Source organism: Triticum urartu, chromosome 5A (assembly GCF_056163025.1).
Source record: "Triticum urartu cultivar PI428250 chromosome 5A, HENAU_Tu73, whole genome shotgun sequence".
In the NCBI taxonomy this organism is placed as follows: Eukaryota; Viridiplantae; Streptophyta; class Magnoliopsida; order Poales; family Poaceae; genus Triticum; species Triticum urartu.
Genome location: NC_141877.1, coordinates 687,087,292 through 687,108,841, shown reverse-complemented (window position 1 = coordinate 687,108,841; position 21,550 = coordinate 687,087,292). Strand labels below are relative to the sequence as shown.

The window sequence follows — 21,550 nt, the reverse complement described above, 5'->3', positions numbered from 1 at the left end:
TGGACCAGAGGGGAAAACCTTCTCCCATCTAGGGAGGAGGTCAAGGAAGAAGAAGAAGGATGGGGGCTCTCTCCCCCTCGCTTCCGGTGGCACCAGAGTGCCACCGGGGGCCATCATCATCACCGCGATCTACACCAACACCTCCGCCATCTTCACCAACATCTCCATCACCTTCCCCCCTCTATCTATAGCGGTCCAGTCTCCCGCAACCCGCTGTACCCTCTACTTGAACATGGTGCCTTATGCTTCATATTATTATCCAAGGATGTGCTGCCATCCTATGATGTCTGAGTAGATTTTCGTTGTCCTATCGGTGGTTGATGAATTGCTATGATTGATTTAATTTGCTTGTGGTTATGTTGCTGTCCTTTGGTGCCCATCATATGATTGCGCGCGTGGATCACACCATAGGGTTAGTTGTATGTTGATAGGACTATGTATTGGAGGGCAAGAGTGACAGAAGCTTGAACCTAGCATAGAAATTGATGCATACGGGATTGAAGGTGGACCAATATATCTTAATGCTATGGTTGGGTTTTACCTTAATGAACATTAGTAGTTGCGGATGCTTGCTAATAGTTCCCATCATAAGTGCATAGAATTCCAAGTCAGGGATGACATGTTAGCAGTGGCCTCTCCCACATAATACTTGCTATCGGTCTAGTAAAGTAGTCAATTGCTTAGGGGCAATTTCGCAACTCCTACCACCACTTTTCCACACTCTCTATATTGACTTTATTGTTTCTTTATCTAAACAGCCCCTACTTTTTATTTACGTACTCTTTATTATCTTGCAAACCTATCCAACAACACCTACAAAGTACTTCTAGTTTCATACTTGTTCTAGGTAAAGTGAACGTCAAGCATGCATAGAGTTGTATCAGTGGTCGATAGAACTTGAGGGGATATTTGTTCTACCTTTAGCTCCTCGTTGGGTTGGACACTCTTACTTATTGAAAACTGTTGCGATCCCCTATACTTGTGGGTTATCAAGACCTTTTTCTGGCGCCGATGCCGGGGAGCAATAGCGTGGTGTGAATATTCTCGTGTGTGCTTGTTTGCTTTATCACTAAGTAATTTTTATTTCCTGTTCTTAGTTGTTCTTTATCTTTAGTTATGGATATGGAACACGAAATACCAAAAAAATTAGGTGTACTTTTTGCTCATGGAGATGGGGAACCTCCTAAAACCCTCGATGCTGGTTATGTGAAAGATATTATGTACTACTTTAATAATACTAAGAAAACCCCATTCAATTATGTAATGGGATCAACGTGAATACTTTAGGGATTACCGCTTGACACAAAAAGGGAAACTATTATGGGATCAAATTCATATATTGAATTGGTATGCTAGGAAACTATGCTTGAGATATGATTATACTTGTTGCTCTAAGGTGAAGGCTCCACACCTTCCCTTTTCATGTGAATTTAATGATAATGAAACCTTAGCTTCTTATGCTAATGGTATATATGATTACTATGATGTGGAACAAATAGAAGAATTTGTTGCTTTTATGGGTGCTTATGAAATTGAATCTATGTTTAAAGAGTTTGAAGATTTTGATGATGCTGTTTATAGACCTGAAAATTTAGCTATCTTGAAATATTGTTATGAGAATTATGAATACAATTACAAAATTAATGCGCTTATTAATAAAGTCTCTGCTGTCCAAGAAGAGACTAATATTTTACAGGAATCTATGGAAGAAGAAGTTGATGACACCGTGAGCTCATTTGATGAAAAAGATGAGGAGGAGAGCGAAGAACAAAAGGAGGAAGAGCGGATTGATCACCTGTGCCCACCTTCTAATGAGAGTAACTCTTCAACTCATACATTGTTTAATTCCCCTTCATGCTTACCGAAGGATGAATATTATGATAATTGCTATGATCCCGTTGATTCTTTTGAAATATCCCTTTTTGATGATGCTTGCTATGCTTGTGGCCAAGATGCCAATACGAATTATGCTTATGGAGATGAACTTGCTATAGTACCTTATGTTAAACATGAAATTGTTGCTATTGCACCCACACATGATAGTCCAATTATCTTTTTGAATTCTCCAAACTACACTATATCGGAGAAGTTTGCCCTTATTAAGGATTATATTGATGAGTTGCCTTTTACTGTTACACATGATGATTTTAATGAATATAATATGCATGTGCTTGCTGCTCCTACTTGCAATTATTATGAGAGAGGAACTATATCTCCACCTCTCTATGCTTCCCACATGATAAAATTGCAAGAAACTGTTTATACTATGCATTGCCCTTTACTAGGTGTGCATGAATTGTTCTTTTATGACATGCCGATGCATAGGAAGAGAGTTAGACTTCGTCATTGCTTGATATATGTTGCTTTGTTCTCACTACTAAATTACAAATCATTGTTAATTAAAATTGGCTTTGATATACCTTGGGATCCGGGTGGATTCACTACTTGAGCACTATATGCCTAGCTTAATGGCTTTAAAGAAAGCGCTACCAGGGAGACAACCCGGAAGTTTTAGAGAGTCATTTATTTCTGTTGAGTGCTTTCATATAGTTTAAAAACAACAAAAATAAAGAGGGGAACCCAAAACTTTTCAAAAAGGAAAGTGAAAGTGAGAAAGACAAGCACTGTTGAAGTGGGAGAGCTCTTTGAACTTTGTTCATGCTCATGGCAACTTTGTGAATCTTGATTACAGAAACATTTCAACAAAAATAATTATCCCCTTGTGCAATTCCATTGTATTATAAAAATAATGTGCCAAGGTTTGCCTTTAGGATGTTTACGATGCTTGTTGGTTTGTGCGGTGCAGGACAGAAACTTTGGCTGTAGTGCATGAATTTTAAGTTTTTACTGGAATGTCAAATGGTTCTGATTCTTTTTGAAATGTCTTGCTGTAAAAAATTGTTAATTTTTTCTAATTTTGGCAGAATTTTCAAGTACCAGAAGTATGGTGAATGTTCAGATTGCTACAGACTGTTCTGTTTTAGACAGATTCTGTTTTTGATGCATAGTTTGCTTGTTTTGATGAAACTATCAATTTATATCAGTGGATTAGGCCATGAAAAAGTTATACTACAGTAGACACAATGCAAAAACAAAATATGAATTGGTTCGCAACAGTACTTATAGTGGTGATTTGCTTTATTATACTAACGGATCTTACCAAGTTTTCTGTTGAAGTTTTGTGTGGATGAAGTGTTCGATGATCGAGAAGGTCTCGATGTGAGAAGAAGGAAGAGAGGAAAGAGCTCAAGCTTGGGGATGCCCGAGGCACCCCAAGTAAATATTCAAGGAGACTCACGCGTCTAAGGTTGGGGATGCTGGGGAGGCATCCCCTCTTTCTTCAACAAGTATCGGTATGTTTTCGGATTCGTTTCGTTCATACGATATGTGCAATCTTGGAGCGTCTTTTGCATTTAGTTTTCATTTTTCTTTTATGAACCATGCTGGTATGAGATAGTCCTTGGTTGATTTATAGAATGCTCTTTGCACTTCACTTATATCTTTTGAGTATGGCTTTATAGAATGGTTCATGTGCTTCACTTATATCATTTGAAGTTTGGATTGCATGTTTCTCTTTACATAGACAACCGCCATTTGTAGAATGCTCTTTTGCTTCACTTATATTTGTTAGAGCACGGGCATATCTTTTGTTGAAAGAATTAAACTCTCTTGCTTCACTTATATCTATTTAGAGAGATGACAGGAATTGGTCATTCACATGGTTAGTCATAAAATCCTACATAAAACTTGTAGATCACTGAATATGATATGTTTGATTCCTTGCAATAGTTTTGTGATATAGAGACGGTAATATTAGATTCATGCTAGTGGGTAATTGTGGATTGTATAAAAACTTGTGTTGAGGTTTGTGATTCCCGTAGCATGCACATATGGTGAACCGTTATGTAACGAAGTCAGAGCATGATTTATTTATTGATTGTCTTCCTTATGAGTGGCGGTCGGGGACGAGCGATGGTCTTTTCCTACCAATCTATCCCCCTAGGAGGATGCGCGTAGTACTTTGTTTTGATGACTAATAGATTATTGCAATAAGTATGTGAGTTATTTATGACTAATGTTGAGTCCATGGATTATACGCACTCTCACCCTTCCACCATTGCTAGCCTCTCTAGTACTGCGCAACTTTCGCCAGTACCATAAACCCACCATATACCTTCCTCAAAACAGCCACCATACCTACCTATCATGGCATTTCCATAGCCATTCCGAGATATATTGCCATGCAACTTTCATCATCATCCTATACATGACTTGAGCATTCATTGTCATATTGCTTTGCATGATCGTAAGATAGCTAGCATGATGTTTTCATGGCTTGTCCGTTTTTTGATGTCATTGCTGCGCTAGATCATTGCACATCCCGGTACACCGCCGGAGGCATTCATATAGAGTCATATCCTTGTTCTACATATCGAGTTGTAAGTAAATAAAAGTGTGATGATCATCATTATTAGAGCATTGCCCCAGTGAGGAAAGGATGATGGAGACTACGATTCCCCCACAAGTCGGGATGAGACTCTAGACTTTACAAAAAAATAAAAGAGGCCAAAGAAGCCCAAATAAAAAAAAGAGGCCAAAGAAGCCCACAAAAAAAATAAAAAAAAGAAAAAAATGAGAGAGAAAGAGAGAAGGGGCAATGTAACTATCCTTTTACCGCACTTGTGCTTCAGAGTAGCACCATGTTCTTCATAAAGAGAGTATCCTATGCTTTCACTTTCATATACTAGTGGGAATTTTCATTATAGAACTTGGCTTGTATATTCCGATGATGGGCTTCCTCAAATGCCTGAGGTCTTTATGAGCAAGCAAGTTGGACGCACACCCACTTAGTTTCCAGTTTGAGCTTTCATAAACTTATAGCTCTTAGTGCATCCGTTGCATGACAATCCCTACTCACGCACATTGATATCTATTGGTGGTCATCTCCATAGCCCGTTGATATGCCTAGTTGATGTGAGACTATCTTCTCCTTTTTGTCTTCTCCACCATCATATTCTATTCCACCTATAGTGCTATGTCCATGGCTCACGCTCATGTATTGCGTGAAAGTTGAAAAGGTTTGAGAACGTCAAAAGTATGAAACAATTTCTTGGCTTGTCATCGGGGTTGTGCATGATGTGAGTATTTTGTGTGGTGAAGATGGAGCATAGCCAGACTATATGATTTTCTAGGGATACCTTTCTTTGGCCTTGTTATTTTGAAAAGACATGATTGCTTTATTAGTGGGCTTGAAGTATTATTGTTTTTATGTAAAATGATAGACTATTGCTTTGAATCACTCGTGTCTTAATATTCATGCCATGATTAGACATATGATAAAGATTATGCTAGGTAGCATTCCACATCAAAAATTATCTTTTTTATCATTTACCTACTCGAGGACAAGCAGGAATTAAGCTTGGGGATGCTGATACGTCTCTGTCGTATCTATAATTTTTGATTGTTCCATGCCAATATTCTACAACTTTCATATACTTTTGGCAACTTTTTATACTATTTTTGGGACTAACATATTGATCCAGTGCCAGTTCCTGTTTGTTGCATGTTTTTTGTTTCGCAGAATATCCATATCAAACGGAGTCCAAACGGAATAAAAACTGCGGAGATATTTTTGGAATATATATGATTTTTGGGAAGAAGAATCCACGCGAGACGATGCTCGAGGGGCCCACGAGGTAGGGGGGCGCGCCCCAGGGTGTCAGGCGCGCCCCTGACCCTCGTGGCCACCCCGTAAGGCAGTTGATGCCCTTCTTTCGCTACAAGAAAGCTAATTTTTGGATAGAGATCGTGTCAAAATTTCAGCCCAATCGGAGTTATGGATCTCCGGGAATATAAGAAACGATGAAAGGGAAGAATCTGAGAACGCAGAAACAGAGAGAGACAGAGAGATAGATCCAATCTCGGAGGGGCTCACGCCCCTCCTGTGCCATGGAGGCCATCGACTAGAGGGGAAACCCTTCTCCCATCTAGGGAGAAGGTCAAGGAAGAAGGAGGGGGGCTCTCTCCCCCTCGCTTCCGGCGGCACCGGAGTGCCACCAGGGGCCATCATCATCACCGCGATCTACACCAACACCTCCGCCATCTTCACCAACATCTCCATCACCTTCCCCCCTCTATCTATAGCGGTCCAGTCTCCCGCAACCCGCTGTACCCTCTACTTGAACATGGTGCCTTATGCTTCATATTATTATCCAAGGATGTGCTGCCATCCTATGATGTCTGAGTAGATTTTCGTTGTCCTATCGGTGGTTGATGAATTGCTATGATTGATTTAATTTGCTTGTGGTTATGTTGCTGTCCTTTGGTGCCCATCATATGATTGCGCGCGTGGATCACACCATAGGGTTAGTTGTATGTTGATAGGACTATGTATTGGAGGGCAAGAGTGACAGAAGCTTCAACCTAGCATAGAAATTGATGCATACGGGATTGAAGGTGGACCAATATATCTTAATGCTATGGTTGGGTTTTACCTTAATGAACATCAGTAGTTGGGGATGCTTGCTAATAGTTCCAATCATAAGTGCATAGAATTCCAAGTCAGGGATGACATGCTAGCAGTGGCCTCTCCCACATAATACTTGCTATCGGTCTAGTAAAGTAGTCAATTGCTTCGGGGCAATTCCGCAACTCCTACCACCACTTTTCCACACTCGCTATATTTACTTTATTGTTTTTTATCTAAACAGCACCTACTTTTTATTTACGTACTCTTTATTATCTTGCAAACCTATCCAACAACACCTACAAAGTACTTCTAGTTTCATACTTGTTCTAGGTAAAGTGAACGTCAAGCGTGCGTAGAGTTGTATCGGTGGTCGATAGAACATGAGGGAATATTTGTTGTACCTTTAGCTCCTCGTTGGGTTCGACACTCTTACTTATTGAAAACTGTTGTGAATATTTGTTCTACCTTTAACTTGAGGGAATATTTGTTCTACCTTTAGCTCCTCGTTGGGTGTTCGGTCCCAGTATACTGGGACCAGAACAGCTTCTCTGTTGAGCTTCCCTCCTCGTCCTGGTAAAACTGTGCGGCATCCAACACGCTGCGGGGCAAATCTGTGAATGCTCCTGGAGAGCTCCGGACTCGGGTAAGTAACAAGTAATTTACTTTCACATGCTTGCTCTGCATAAAGAATGCCTTACCCGCCGCTATCTTCCTCATCGCATGAATTTCCTAGAGGGCTTTTTGGGCTTCAGCCTTGGCATTTTTCGCGCTCTCAAGGGCCGCAGCAAGCTCGGACTCTTGCTTCTTCGAGTCACGCTCCAAGGCCTCGTGCTTCGACACTAGAGCTTGGAGCCCTTCCTGCACCTCGCCAACCCGTGCCTCTTGCTTTTCTCGCTCGGTGTGCTCCTTGGCCGCTTTGTCTTCGGCCTCGGACAACGCTTGCTTTAGGGACGCCACTTTGGTCATGGCCTCTAGCAAATTCATGATGATCCTGTCATTTTGCAATTGCATCTTTTTTATATATTTATCTCTATAGAAAGGGTATTACTTACCTTTGTTCTCCTCGAGCTGCCTCTTGGAAAGACCGAGCTCCTTCTCGGACCCTTCGAGGTCTTGCTTCAATGCAGCAACCTCCGCAGTCAGTGCGGCAGAGGCCAGCACCGAAGCCTGCATACGCATATAGACATACTTATGTTAGACTCCTACAGAGATTATTGGATCCTCTATTCGGATTTTCTTTTTGAACGCCTAACAGAGCATCATGGGCTACTATTTATGCGGTAATAGTTTTCCTATATTTTAAACACTTACCTCAAAGCCTGTTAGAAGGCTGGCACAGGCTTCAGTTAGTCCGCTCTGGGCGGACTGAACCTTCTTGATCACCGCACTCATAATAGTGCGGTGCTCTTCATCGATGGAAGCGCCGCGAAGTGCTTCCAGCAGGTTGTCCGATGCCTCTGGATGGACAAAGGTCACCGGCACGGGCATCTTACCCCTTTTGGAAGGGGGCCACCTTCCCGATTCCGGAACCGTTGGAGGTTCCGATGTGATGTCCGGCTGAGGGCCGAACTTGGAGCCCTCGGGAGCTTTGCCTCCCTTGCTCCTGGAGTCTGGAAGGTCGTCCCGAGGCGCCTCTGGGACTGTCTCCCCCCGACTTGTTGCCCCGTGAGACAATACCTCGGCATTGTCCGTAGGGCAAGGGGAGGTGGCGGCCGGAAGTGGATCGCTATCCATATCCGACGAATCCAAGGAGCCGTCCGACGAGGATACGTCGATACGGGCTTGGGGCGGTCTACATAATTATATTCGGCGTTAGGAAAAGTAGTGCGACAATGGTATGCTATGAGTTACTCTAGGTCCGAATACTTACGACTTCGCCAGGGGCTTCACCCTGAGCAGCCACTCGTCCTCGCCTTCGGTGGCGGTGGTGGAGTAGTACGGAAGGAGAGTCCTTCCTGTTGAGGATATAACTTCAAGGATACGTGCCAGCAGCCGATGTCAATTGTAGATCTGGCCGCTTGTGTCCAACAGGAAGGGGAATCCACGACCCATTGGGTTAAACGGGTCTCGATGATTTTGCTTTCATCAGATCATATTAATGCAGACACCGCGGTATTAACGTTAGAGGGCAATTGCCGTTTCAAGCCGTTGAAACAGAAGTTTGGAAGGCTCAAACGTCATTGCAACGACATGTCAACGGTCATGGCCGCTTTAGTTAAGTATGCCGATTCAGATAATACCAAGGATCCGGATTCAGAGGAGGACAAACCGGAGAAGGGAAAGAAGAACGGCGGTGCAAAAGGGCAACACCACAACCAAGGGGGCCATGGGAATAACAATAAGCGTAAAGCGGATAATTCAGATTTGGTGGCTAACACAAATATGCAGCGTCGCAAAGGTAAACCGCCCCAGCGCGGTGGGGGGATGAATCTGGAGCGTTTGTTAAACCAGCCCTGCCCGAAGCATGGAACCAAGGATGCCCCTTCAACACATCTTTGGAAGGATTGTCACATAATGAGGGAGTTCAAAAATTCTGATTTATAATGATATGATCAGGATCCACCGGGCGGTTCAGGCCCAGGTTTCCATGGGGGCGGCGGTTCAAGCTCTGGATTTCAGAACAACCAGGGCCATCAGAACAACCATGGTAATAACCAGCAGAATAACCAAGGTAATCAGCAACAGTCAGGTTACCAGAGTCACCCCAAGCAGTTGAACAACGGACAGTATCATGTGTTCACTACCAGCCTGTGTAAGCGGGATCAGAAACTTCACAAGAGGGCAGTCAATACTGTTGAACCGGCCGTACCACATTAACTGCGATGGTCAGAGCAGCCTAGTGTGTGGAGCAGAGAGGATCACCCGCCCCGGGTTGACAATTCGGGCCAACTAGCCTTGGTGGTAGCACCTCTGGTGGGGGGTTATAAGTTTACCAAGGTTCTGATGGATGGAGGGAGCAGTATCAACATCCTGTACTATGAGACTTTTCGTCGCATGGGATTGACAGATAAAAGTCTTAAACCATCAAACACTATTTTTCATGGTGTAGTACCAGGTAAATCGGCATACCATGTGGGAAAGATCGCTTTGGAAGTCGTGTTTGGAGATGAGCTTGATTCTAGGTCTGAGACATTGACCTTTGAGGTGGTGAAAATCCAGAGTCCATATCACGCGCTATTTGGACGGCCGGCTTACGCGAAGTTCATGGCAAGACCCTATTATGTTTATCTACAGCTCAAAATACTGGGTTATAAGGGGACGATCACAGTAAATGGGAGTCGAAAGATTGCCTTGGATTGCGAGGAAGGTGAAGCGGCCTATGCTGAATTGGTTTGTGCGACAAAGGAGCTGAAATTCTATAAGGACAATGTTGATCCGACGGACATGACCCCTCTGATGAAGCCTATGACTGAGCATGACCCGGCCCTGGCGTTCAAACCGGCTAATGAGACTAAACTCGTAGACATCGTCCCTAGTGATTCATCCAAGCAGTTTAGTATCAGTACAAATCTGGATCCGAAATAGGAAAGCGCGCTCATCGAGTTCATCCGTGAGAACTGGGACATCTTTATATGGAAACCTCCTGACATGCCAGGTGTACCGAGGGAACTCGCTGGGCACACTCTAAATGTTGATCCTAAGTTTAAACCGGTCAAGCAGTACCTTCGCCGCTTTAACGAAGAAAGACGCAAGGCCATCGGCGAAGAGGTAGCCCGGCTGCTGGCAGCTGGGTTTATCGTCGAAGTGTTTCATCCCGAATGGTTGGCTAATCCGGTGCTTGTTCTTAAGAAAAATGGCACTTGGCGTATGTGTGTAGACTACACTGATTTGAATAAAGCTTGCCCGACAGATCGTTTCGCTCTCCCGCGTATTGATCAGATCATTGATGCAACGTCGGGTTGTGAGCGCCTGAGTTTTCTAGATGCTTATTCAGGTTATCATCAGATTAAGATGGCAGTTATGGACCAGGAGAAGACAGCCTTCATCACTCCTTTGGAGCCTTCTGCTATGTTTCTATGCCCTTTGGGCTTAAGAGTGCCCAAGCAACCTACCAGCGTTGTGTGCAAAATTGTCTTCACAAATAGATCGGGCGTAATGTTCATGCCTATGTGGATGATATTGTGGTGAAATCCAGGAAGCAGGAAACCCTGATAAATGATCTCAAGGAGACGTTTGACAATCTTCAGGTTTACAAAATGATGCTCAACCCGGACAAATGCGTTTTTGGTGTTCCGGCAGGCAAACTCTTGGGTTTTCTTGTGTCTAACAGAGGCATTGAGGCAAATCCAGAAAAGATCAAAGCAATCACATCCTTGGCTAAACCGGCATGCATCAGTGATGTTCAGCGTCTGGCGGGCCGGATTGCAGCTCTCAGCGAATTTATCAGCCGTTTGGGAGAGAAGGCGATTCCCCTGTATCAGATGTTGAAGAAAACGGATAAATTCGTTTGGACTGACACCGCCAATGCGGCATTCGAGGAGTTGAAGCGGCAGCTAGCTGAACTGCCAGTCCTCGCTTCTCCAGTTGATAATGAACCTCTATTGTTGTACGTGGCTGCCAATGCCCGAGCGGTCAGTGTGGCGATTGTGGTTGAGCGTAAGGAGGCCGGAAAAGAATATCCGGTTCAACGACCAGTTTATTATATCATTGAAGTACTGATCGAATCAAAGTAAAGATATCCGCATTGGCAGAAGCTAGTGTATGGAGTTTTTATGGCAAGTAAGAAACTCAAGCAATATTTTCAAGGCCATCCTATTACAGTGGTTAGTTCTGCTCCCTTGGGCGATATAATCCAGAATAGAGAGGCAACTGGCCGGGTTACGAAGTGGGCGATCGAGCTTGGTCCCCATGGTTTGAAGTATACACCCCGAATGACCATCAAATCTCAGGCGCTTATGGACTTCATCAATGATTGGACCAAGTTACAGGCACCACAAGACAAACCGGATAATACATACTGGACCATTCACTTTGATGGATCCAGGCAGCTGGAAGGCTCGGGGGCTGGAGTTGTCCTCACTTCCCCTTGAGGAGATAAGATTTGTTATGTTCTCCGCTTAATGTTTCCTTGTACTAACAATGCAGCGGAGTACGAGGCCTTGCTCCACGGCCTTCGTGTAGCTAAGGAAATGAACTTAAGCCGGGTTCGATGCTTTGGAGATTCTGATCTGGTGGCTCAGCAAGTCTCTGGTACTTGGGATTCTAAGGACCCGCTCATGGTGGCTTATAGGCGCGAGGTGGATATTGTGGCAGGTCACTTTAAGGGTTATCAGGTGGAGCACATCGACCGGCGCAAGAACGAAGCAGCAGATGCTCTAAGCCGGCTGGGATCTCAGCGTAAACCAGTACCACCTAATACCTTTCTAGATATCTTGCATAACCCATCTGTAAAGTTGCCTATAGAGGAGGATTTAGCTATTCCTGATCCGGAGGCCCAGTTGGTTGCCGTTTTACATGCCACTCTAGATTGGACGGTTCCATATTTGGCGTATCTAAACCGGGGCGAATTACCAGAAGACAAACTTTTCGCCAGGCAGATAGTCCGGCGGTCCAAGTCTATGGTTGTTCACAATGGTGAGTTGCACCGTTCTAGCGTTTCAGGCGTATTCCAACGTTGTGTTTCTCCTGAAGAAGGACAAGAGATTCTACGGGAAATCCATGAAGGGGATTGCGGTCACCATGCCGGCTCAAAGTCCTTGGTTGCTAAGGCTTTCCGACACGGGTTCTACTGGTTGACAGCTCATTATGATGCGGAAGACTTGGTAAGGTGGTGTGACGCTTGCCAGAAATTTTCACATCGAGCTCATGTTCCTGCTCAGGAGTTACGCATGATCCCCATCACATGGTCGTTTGCTACTTGGAGGCTTGATATGGTTGGACCCTTTAAGCGTTCTAAGGACAAGAAGACCCACCTGTTGGTGGCGGTTGACAAGTTCACCAAATGGGTTGAAGCGGAGCCCATCAGTAAATGTGATGCAGCCACGGTGGTTCAATTTCTCAAAAAGATTATTTTTTGTTTCGGCTTTCCACATAGCATCATCACAGATAATGGTACGAACCTTTCTAAAGGTGAGACGGAGGAGTTCTGCCAACGAGAGCACATCCGGCTTGATGTAGTGTCCGTGGCTCACCCCCAGTCTAATGGTCAAGCTGAGAGGGCGAATCAAGAAATCCTGAAGGGTATCAAGCCTCGGCTCATGGTCCCTTTGAAGCGGACGCCGGGTTGTTGGGTGGAAGAATTACCATCTGTGTTATGGAGCATAAATACCACCCCAAACCGATCTACGGGATATACACCCTTTTTCCTGGTCTATGGGGCTGAGGCTGTCCTCCCAAGTGATATTCGTCACGACTCACCCAGGGTCGCGAATTATGTTGAAGTGGACAACGAGCAAGCACGCCAAGAGGCGCTGGACCTGTTAGATGAGAAGCGAGACATGGCTTTGGCTCAGTCGGCGGTTTATCAACAAGACCTACGGCGTTATCACAGTCGCCGGGTTAAGACAAGAACCTTTCAAGAAGGCGATTTGGTACTTCGGCTCATTCAAGACCAGACCGATATGCACAAGTTATCCCCACCTTGGGAAGGGCCTTTTGTGGTCAGCAAAAATCTACACAACGGATCATACTACCTCATTGACGTTCGAGAAGACTCACGTAGCTCTGAGGAGGAGACCCGGCGGCCATGGAACATAGCTGTCCTACGGCCTTATTACACTTGAAGCCACAGGCTTTTCATATGTACATATTTCAACAATGTATATATTATGATCAATATAATAAACCGGCATCCTTGCTATCAAGCAGGGCCTCCGCCGTTTTTCCTTCAAATATCTGTTAACTTGGGGCTTCCTGTTCAAACATAGGTGTATTCACCAAAGAGAACATGGCGTTACTACCCTCTTGATGCGGCTATCACGCCACAACAAAGCTTGGGAGCTTCACACCCAAGGGGCCAAAGAGAGTCTTGTTGCTACGCACAACTCAAACATAGGCACCCATTGAGCACAGCTCACAAAGTTACTTGGGGACTCTTTGCGTCAAATACCAAAGAGTTTGAAAGGACCCTTGTAGCTGGGTATCGACCCACGGCTTGGAAGCCTGGTGTATTCACCTAAAACCCCGGGTTAACCTGCCTTCATCAAGTAAGCCACTCCTATCCAGGTAATCCTGGCACGGCCCGTCGAACGTTTGACAGTTACTCTCATTGAGACCCTGAACTTGTCAAAGTTAAAACGATGATTGGTTAGTTGGAGGGCCATCTTAAAAGGCTTTGTCAAAATGGTTTAACTCAGTGGCCTGGCAGCCCATGAAAAGCCTCGATTTGGGCCTGGCAGCCCTTGAAAAGCCTCGACTATGGTTTTTTGTTTGCTTTTTTGCCAAGTTTTTGTTTTTCGTGAGGTCTACGTTAAACCGGAGTTTTTTAACCCGGCATGGCTTATGGATCTTCTGTTAAAGTATACAATTAAAGGTAATCCGGCATCCTTCAAAACCGGTCTGGCTTTGACACTTTGTCTCCAGCAATCGGCCGGTGTTCATCACAACCCGGTTCTACATCATATATATATACCAACATGGCATGGTGGAAGTTGGGGTTTCACCCTTCTTCAAATCACAATTGGTAAACCAACAGCAATGTTTTATATCACAGGTATGATTTATTATTGCTACAACCATAATTGCTTACCAAGTTGTGTTGGGTATTTTGACCCGTCCGGTGGTAAACCGCCTAGATAGATTTTCCTTATGCACACACAGGGATTGCATAATATTGTAAAAATACATAAGCCAGTACTGAAATTCTCATGACAAATCAACGCAAAGTGTATCCCAGTGCACAATGGCAACGGATCAAAGTACTTTCACTAGCCTATTACAAGGCGCTTGAAGGCCCAAAATATGGTGTTTCCAGCAGAACAAGGTTTATGGAGCATCACTCTGATTGCCGGATCAAGTCTCATTACCATGTTGATGCGAAGTTGATGGGTCATTTGGCATCGGCTCAGCCTCCTCCTCCCGACCTAGCGGCTGGAAGTTTGTAGTGGTCCAGTCAATCCGGGTTAAGGCCTGAAAGATAGCTTCTTCACTGATAAGTTCAGACGGATCAATGTCAGGGGCATAAGTGTGCTTATGGATTCCTAGAATAAGATTTTGCGCCTCCGGAATGACAGGGTTAATCCGTTTGTTGTTGGCATCATAATAAGACCGGTGAACCGTCAAGTTAGCATCTTCTGCCAGCTGACTCGCTAGAGGACGCATTTCCCTTGTCACTCTTTTAAGGGCTGCATCATCAAAATATGCTCCGTTTTCTTGTGTGCTTGGAAAGCCTTTGGCAAGGTCAACCGGATCCAAGTCAGCTATCCATGCTTTGGCTCGGGTAAGTGCCAATAAAGCGCCGGCCCTGGCAGCAGATCGCTTCACCTCTTCTAGTTGTGCTGGTACCATGGATAGCCTTGCCAGAGTGTCCTTGATCAGTGTTGGGGCCGGATTGTCATAGGATGCTGCGCACATAACCCGTTGAGCACCGGTGTATAGTTGTTCAAGAAGAGTATATGCTGCTTTCAGCTTAATCCATACATCTGAGCCCAGATGAGTAATGCGGCTACCTGCAACGGTTTAAGAATTTCATATTTCAATCGGCACCTTACAAGATGGATATTTCAGATACCTGGCCAGGAGTACTTACTAAATACAGCGGAGGTCATGGCGTTCACTTGACGCTTCAACCCAGAAAGTTCTTCTGCCATCGGTTTAAGAGCAGATTCGGCATTTTCAGCCCGTTTCAGCAATGTACCCTTCTCAGTGTCCCAGTTGGCATGTTCCGTCTTGAATTCTTCCTTTAGACGTTCTATGGAAGTTAAAGCGGCTCGAAGTTCATCTTTGGCTTTGGAAGATTCTTCTTGATGAGATTTGATACTCTCTTGAAGATCAGCAATCTGCGTCCGTTGATAGTTTATGTCAGCCTGCCAAAATCAAGAGGAGCATTTCAATATTTTATCAAAAGTCCCAAGCATACAACTGGTTCTACACTTGGCACTTGGGGGCTAATGCGGATTACTTCTTTCGTACTGCTTATTCAAAGTCCCAAGGATTCATACAAGTTTCAATCCTGGCACTTGGGGGCTAATGCGGATTAATTCTTTCTTACTGCTTATTCAAAGTCCCAAGGATTCATACAAGTTTCAATCCTGGCACTTGGGGGCTAATGCGGATTAATTTTTTCTTATTGCTTATTCAAAGTCCCAAGGATTCATACAAGTTTCAATCCTGTCACTTGGGGGCTAATGCGGATTAATTCTTTCTTACTACTTATTCAAAGTCCCAAGGATTCATACAAGTTTCAATCCTGGCACTTGGGGGCTAATGCGGATTAATTCTTTCTTACTGCTTATTCAAAGTCCCAAGGATTCATACAAGTTTCAATCCTGGCACTTGGGGGCTAATGTGTGTTTGTTCAAAAAACTTAAAAGTCAACAATGTGCAGTTTGGAAATTCAAAGTCCCGGTTTGTTTTTGCAAACCAAACCGACCCTTGGGGGCTGCGGGATACAAGGTAGTGAAAATACAAAGATAAGGAGGAAAATGTTTACCTCATAACGTCCCTTCATCAGATTTACCAAGTCAGCCTCATTGTCTCGGCTTGTATAAAGTCGGTTCAAGAATCCGGAATGAAGATCCTGGGCAGAAAGATTAGCATATTTTGACATATCAGTTTACATCTTCTTCTTTCCCATTGAAATAAACTCATCCTTGGCGGTATGTTTTGCCAAGATAACTGGATCGCCCGGAGTGGTATAAGCAGTGCCAGTAATGATCATGTCATCGTCCGTGGCTGGGCTTGGCGGATTAGCACTTGAGTTCAGTGGATCAGCAACCGGGCTTGCAGGTATAGCATGTGGACTGGAGGTATTCTCATGTATGGCCGGATCAGCTTCCGGCGGATCAGCATTGATAGTTGGCTCCGGCGGAACAAGATTATCCATGAGATTATCAAGATTTTGATCAAGATTTTCAGGAGCTTTCTCCGGTTCAACTTCACCGGTAGGGGTACTGGTCTTGGCCTTCTTACTCAAACGAGCTTGAGCACTAATATTAAAACAAGGATTAGCATGATCAACTGAGTTATGAAAGAGAAGGGAAGAATACACACTTACCCAGGGACGGTTTTCAGTGGAGGCAGTTGAGTGGTTCATGAACCGCCAGACGAATTAGAAGATGCCTGATAAATTGAATCATATGAATTGAGAGGGCATTGGAAGAAACCTTTCAAAAGATAAATGTTTTTTAGGAGAACAAGCAACCTTTGGACGACGTTTCTGGTTTGGGGTATGAGGTAAACCGGAAGAAGTGACCTGTTGACCATTGTGCCGGGTTGTGCGACGCCCTTCGGTTTGCTGTGTCTTCAAAGAAAGTTTTTGAGCAACAAGGTGAGAGCATTTCACTCTCCGAACTGCACGGCAAAATCGTTGAACCAGCACAAGTTCTGAGTCAGAAGAAAGACAAATTACCTCAACATGATCTGCATGGCTGGCCTCCGCATCATACTGGGAATAATCATTATCAGTAAAATATATGGATAGAAGTCAAGGGAGTCAAACTTTACCTCTTCAGCCGAGTCATCGACATCTTCTGGCGGTTTCGAAGACTCAACAGTTTTCTTTTTGGCAGCTTTCTTGATGACCTTGGTCTTACCACGAGGAGCCTTAGCTACTTTGTCTTAAGATTTCCTTTTCCAAAAGGAGCTACTGGCCTATAGGATTGCACAAAAGGATTATTATGGCAGTGCCAAAGCGGAGAAGGATCAGGAAAAGTACAAGGTTAAAATCTTCACTGCTGGCGGTTTGTTGGAGGCGTAAAAAGGACGCAGACCAATTCGAGTACATACGGTGAGCGGTTCGTCAAGTATTTTCTTTACACTTTCACTGACTTCATCGTTAGTCAGTTCTATTTCATTAAACCGTTGTGGATCATTGGTGTTGCCGGTATATTCAAACATCAATCCGGGCCGGCGGCTTAAAGGAAGAATGCACCATGAAATCCAGCAACGGACGAGATCAACACCAGTTAAACCGTTGGCAAGGAGAGCCCGGAGTTTGGCGAGTTGAGGTGCATAGGCTTGTCGATCTTTGGCAGGCAATCTCTGAGGCAAAGGGTGATTATTGTTGAGCCGGTGCGGACGGTAGCCCGGTAAAGGATTCTCTTCAGCAGGGGCAGTATTCTGACAGTAGAACCAGGTTCGGTTCCAGTCTTTTGGATGGCTGTGAAGTTTGGCGTGAGGAAAGTCAACCTCTTTCCTCTTTTGGATCAACACACCGCCAAGTTCAGTATTGGGTCCATCAGAAAATTCCGTCCGACGGTTTAAGTGAAAGAGATCTAGAAAAAGGTCGACAGTTGGTTCTTCTTGCAGGTAAACCTCGCAAAACACATGGAAATTGCATATGTTGGACACCGAATTTGGTCCAATATCTTGAGGATGAAGTTGGAGCCTGGCAAGAACATCCCGGAAATTTTTTGATCCGGGAGGACTGAAACCTTGAGCTAAATGTTGCAAGAATACAATCACTTCTCCATCTTGAGGTTCAGGGGGGCACTCAGGGCCAGGAACTCACCAATGGAGGACATTTTTTGAAGCTAAAGCACCGGTGGTGACATATTCATTGATTTGCGTTTCGGTGATCCGAGACGGAACCCAGTTGCAAGCAGCAAATTGCTTCGTCATCTTACAAAGTTTGTAAAAGGAAAATGGATGGTTTACGATTGGCGGTTCGTATATGTTTGTCAAATATTAAACCAGAAATTCAAGGTATACGTATGAAGTGAACCGGGCATGGCTGTTTAAAGTCTAGATGGCGATTTAAGAGAGGGCTAATGACATACGACGGATTATCAACACTAAAGGATAAACCGCCCTTTGGAAGCAGAACCCCAAACTAAAAATTTGTTAAGTGTTGCAGAAACAAGTTTTATAAGATGGTGATATAATTTTGGATCTACCATTATTCAAGAGACAAATTTTTCTGAGCTGTACAATGGTGTTAAACAGAACAGACAGGATTCAGATAAGGATTAATACAGGAACAGTAAGATGTTGTAGTATGGCAGATTAAAGCTACAGATCCGGCCGCAAGGGGAAGTTATCAGGTTTATCTAGATTCAGTACGATGCTAAAGGGAAAAGCAGAGGAAGGGCCGATGAACATTGACGAACACCGAAGAAGCTTCGAAACCCTAATACAGATTCAACAAATAACGGGAAGGAGTATGTACCAGGGACACGCAGCGGCGGAGTATCTTCAGAGATCTGGTACGAACAGGGTGATGCAGCGGCCTGGTTGGTGCGGACTAGAAGATCAACGACGATGGCCGCGACGATACTTGAGGTCTTCGGGTCGCGAGGAGGAAGACGATGCGGTTTGGAAAGGGGGGAAATGGAAGGCACCCCGTTCTTATTTATAAGGAAGTGGGGAAAAACAGCAGGCGCGAAAATCAAGGAGTTGGAAGAGGCAAAAGAGGATGCAGCTGTCGCCTCGATCTTCGGGAATTAATTAAAGAGAAAGGAATCTTTATAAAACTTTTTATACAGGGATGACGTCGCAATGATTTACTATAGTAACAGAAGATGAGGTCATGGCGATTCACCAAAGTTCACAGGGGAAAGACAATATGGCGGTTTACGAGAATTGCCAGAAATTCAAGGATTGAAGACTGACATGGACAGGTTCAAATCAATCCGGGGCCTAATGCTGAGGATATAACTTCTGAGGGTAAACCGCCCAGGAGGGGCCGGTTCACCTTCAGCTATACTGAAGCCCAAGGAAACCCAGAAGATGGAGCTTTACGGATGAAGCTTAGAGGCCCAGAGCCCGCAGGCGATTTAGGGCCCATTATAGTAAACCGCCATGATTGTATAAACTTGCATTGTAAGAAAGGAAAGAAGAGACCGAGGCGGACACTTGTATGAGCCAGCCTCGGGACTCTGTAGACCGGCCGGGGTCCTCCTGAGTATATAAAGGGGTGACCCGGCGGCGGTTTAGGGACAGAGAACAACAAATCGAAGCCAGATAAAGCGGATTCGCTCCCTGGCCTTCGAAACCCCAACAATACCAATCACAACTAGACGTAGGCTTTTACCTTCATCGAAGGGGCCGAACTAGTATAAAACTCTCGTGTCCCCTTGTCCGGTTTAACCCCTTCAAGCTAACCTGTAGCGATGGCTCCACGACTAAGTCCTTTCATGAGGACATCTGCTGTGACAATTCCATGACACTTCCCTTCTTGGACCCTTTGGCCTCCCCTGTTGGGGCGGCCTTCCTTTTCTTATCTCCCCCGATTGGAGGGGGAGCATCTTCATCTTCCTCCTCGTCCTCTAGGAAGGAGTGCATCGCGGAGTCATCGGACGATGAGTCCGATAACACCTGGCGCTGAGAACTCTTTCGAGTTCCCTTGGCCTTCTTGGTCTTCTCCGGCACCTTATAAGGGGCCGGAGTCAGCATCTCCATAAGGAGAGCATCCGCAGTGTCTTCGGGCAGAGGGGCCAGACAGTTAATCTACCCCGACGTCTCCACCCAGTCCTGTCAAAGGCATGGAGATGAGACCCCACACATAATTAAGCTAGAGGAAATAAAATATCCTACCGGATGTATAGAACTCACCGAATGCGCTCGGCGCTTCGCGCTTAGCCCGCGGTCCTCGGTGAGGGAGGGAGGGACCTCGGCGCCCTTGAATAGCACCTTCCAGGCATCCTCGTGTGTTGTGTCAAAGAGCCTGTTCAGAGTTTGGTGCTGGGCCGGGTCGAACTCCCACAAGTTGAAAGCCCATTGTCGGTGTCAAAACCGGCGGATCACGGGTAGGGGGTCCCGAACTGTGCGTCTAGGCCGGATGGTAACAGGAGGCAAGGGACACGAAGTTTTACCCAGGTTCGGGCCCTCTCGATGGAGGTAAAACCCTACGTCCTGCTTGATTAATATTGATGATATGGGTAGTACAAGAGTAGATCTACCACGAGATCGGAGAGGCTAAACCCTAGAAGCTAGCCTATGGTATGATTATTGTTGTCTATGTTGTCCTACGGACTAAAACCCTCCGGTTTATATAGACACAGGAGAGGGTTAGGGTTACACAAAGTCGGTTACAATGGTAGGAGATTTGCATATCCGTATCGCCAAGCTTGCCTTCCACGCCAAGGAAAGTCCCTTCTGGACACGGGACGAAGTCTTCAATCTTGTATCTTCATAATCCAGGAGTCCGGCTGAAGGTATAGTCCGGCTATCCGAACACCCCCTAATCCAGGACTCCCTCAGTAGCCCCCGAACCAGGCTTCAATGACGATGAGTCCGACGCGCAGATTGTCTTCGACATTACAAGGCGGGTTCTCCCCCAAATTCCGTGTACCTGTTGAATAAAGTCCGGTTTCTTATAGATGTTGCGCTCCTTGGCTTCTACGCCCAATAATGGCCGTTTCCCACGTGTCAAACGAATATGAAAAGTCTGAGTGTTTTTACATTCACACCCCTAGCCGCGTAAATGAGCTGCCCTATTTAAGGGGACGAGGATTTAGATCCAAACCACATCTTCCCCCCTTCGCGAGTGTTCATTAGAGCGCATCCGACAAAGGTCCATTCCACCATGGCCAGCCATCGCAACTCCTCCTTTCGTCCTTCCAGCCCTCAGCCTAGGTACTGGGAGAGATGCTCCGTCCCGCATAGCGAGCTAGTGACGCTCCAGACCAAGGGATTTCTCCCCCCGGCCTACATGATCCCGGTTCGAGCCGGTCTTGCCATCTATAATGGCGGAAAGCAAGAAGAGAGTGCCCCCAATCCCTCCAAAGGAGAGCGGGTATGCCTTGTCCCTTATTTAATAAGGGGGCTCGGGTTTCCAATCCATCCATTTCTCCGGGGGCTGCTGGAGTTCTACAGCCTCTAGCTACACAATCTCACGCCTGCCTCCGTACTGCATATCGTGGGCTTCGTAGCCCTCTGCGAGCTGTTTTTGGGCGTCAAGGCTCATTTCGGGCTATGGAAAAGGTTATTCTGCCTTGTGCCCCGCTCTAAGGAGGGGTCAATGTATCAAGTGGGTGGAGCCGA

At 45.3% G+C, this 21,550-nt stretch overlaps 1 protein-coding gene across 1 annotated transcript; it reads right to left on the bottom strand.

Moving 5' to 3' along the window:
• Positions 1-14,419: 14,419 nt before the first annotated feature.
• On the bottom strand, positions 14,420-16,993 carry LOC147974204 (uncharacterized). The gene is made up of 5 exons (XM_087524945.1): positions 16,977-16,993; positions 16,245-16,554; positions 16,059-16,145; positions 15,156-15,432; positions 14,420-15,075 (listed from the first exon to the last, which is right to left on the bottom strand). The coding sequence occupies exons 1-5, from the start codon at positions 16,991-16,993 to the stop codon at positions 14,420-14,422; spliced, it is 1,347 nt and encodes a 448-aa protein (XP_087381071.1).
• Between the last annotated feature and the right edge of the window lie 4,557 nt (positions 16,994-21,550).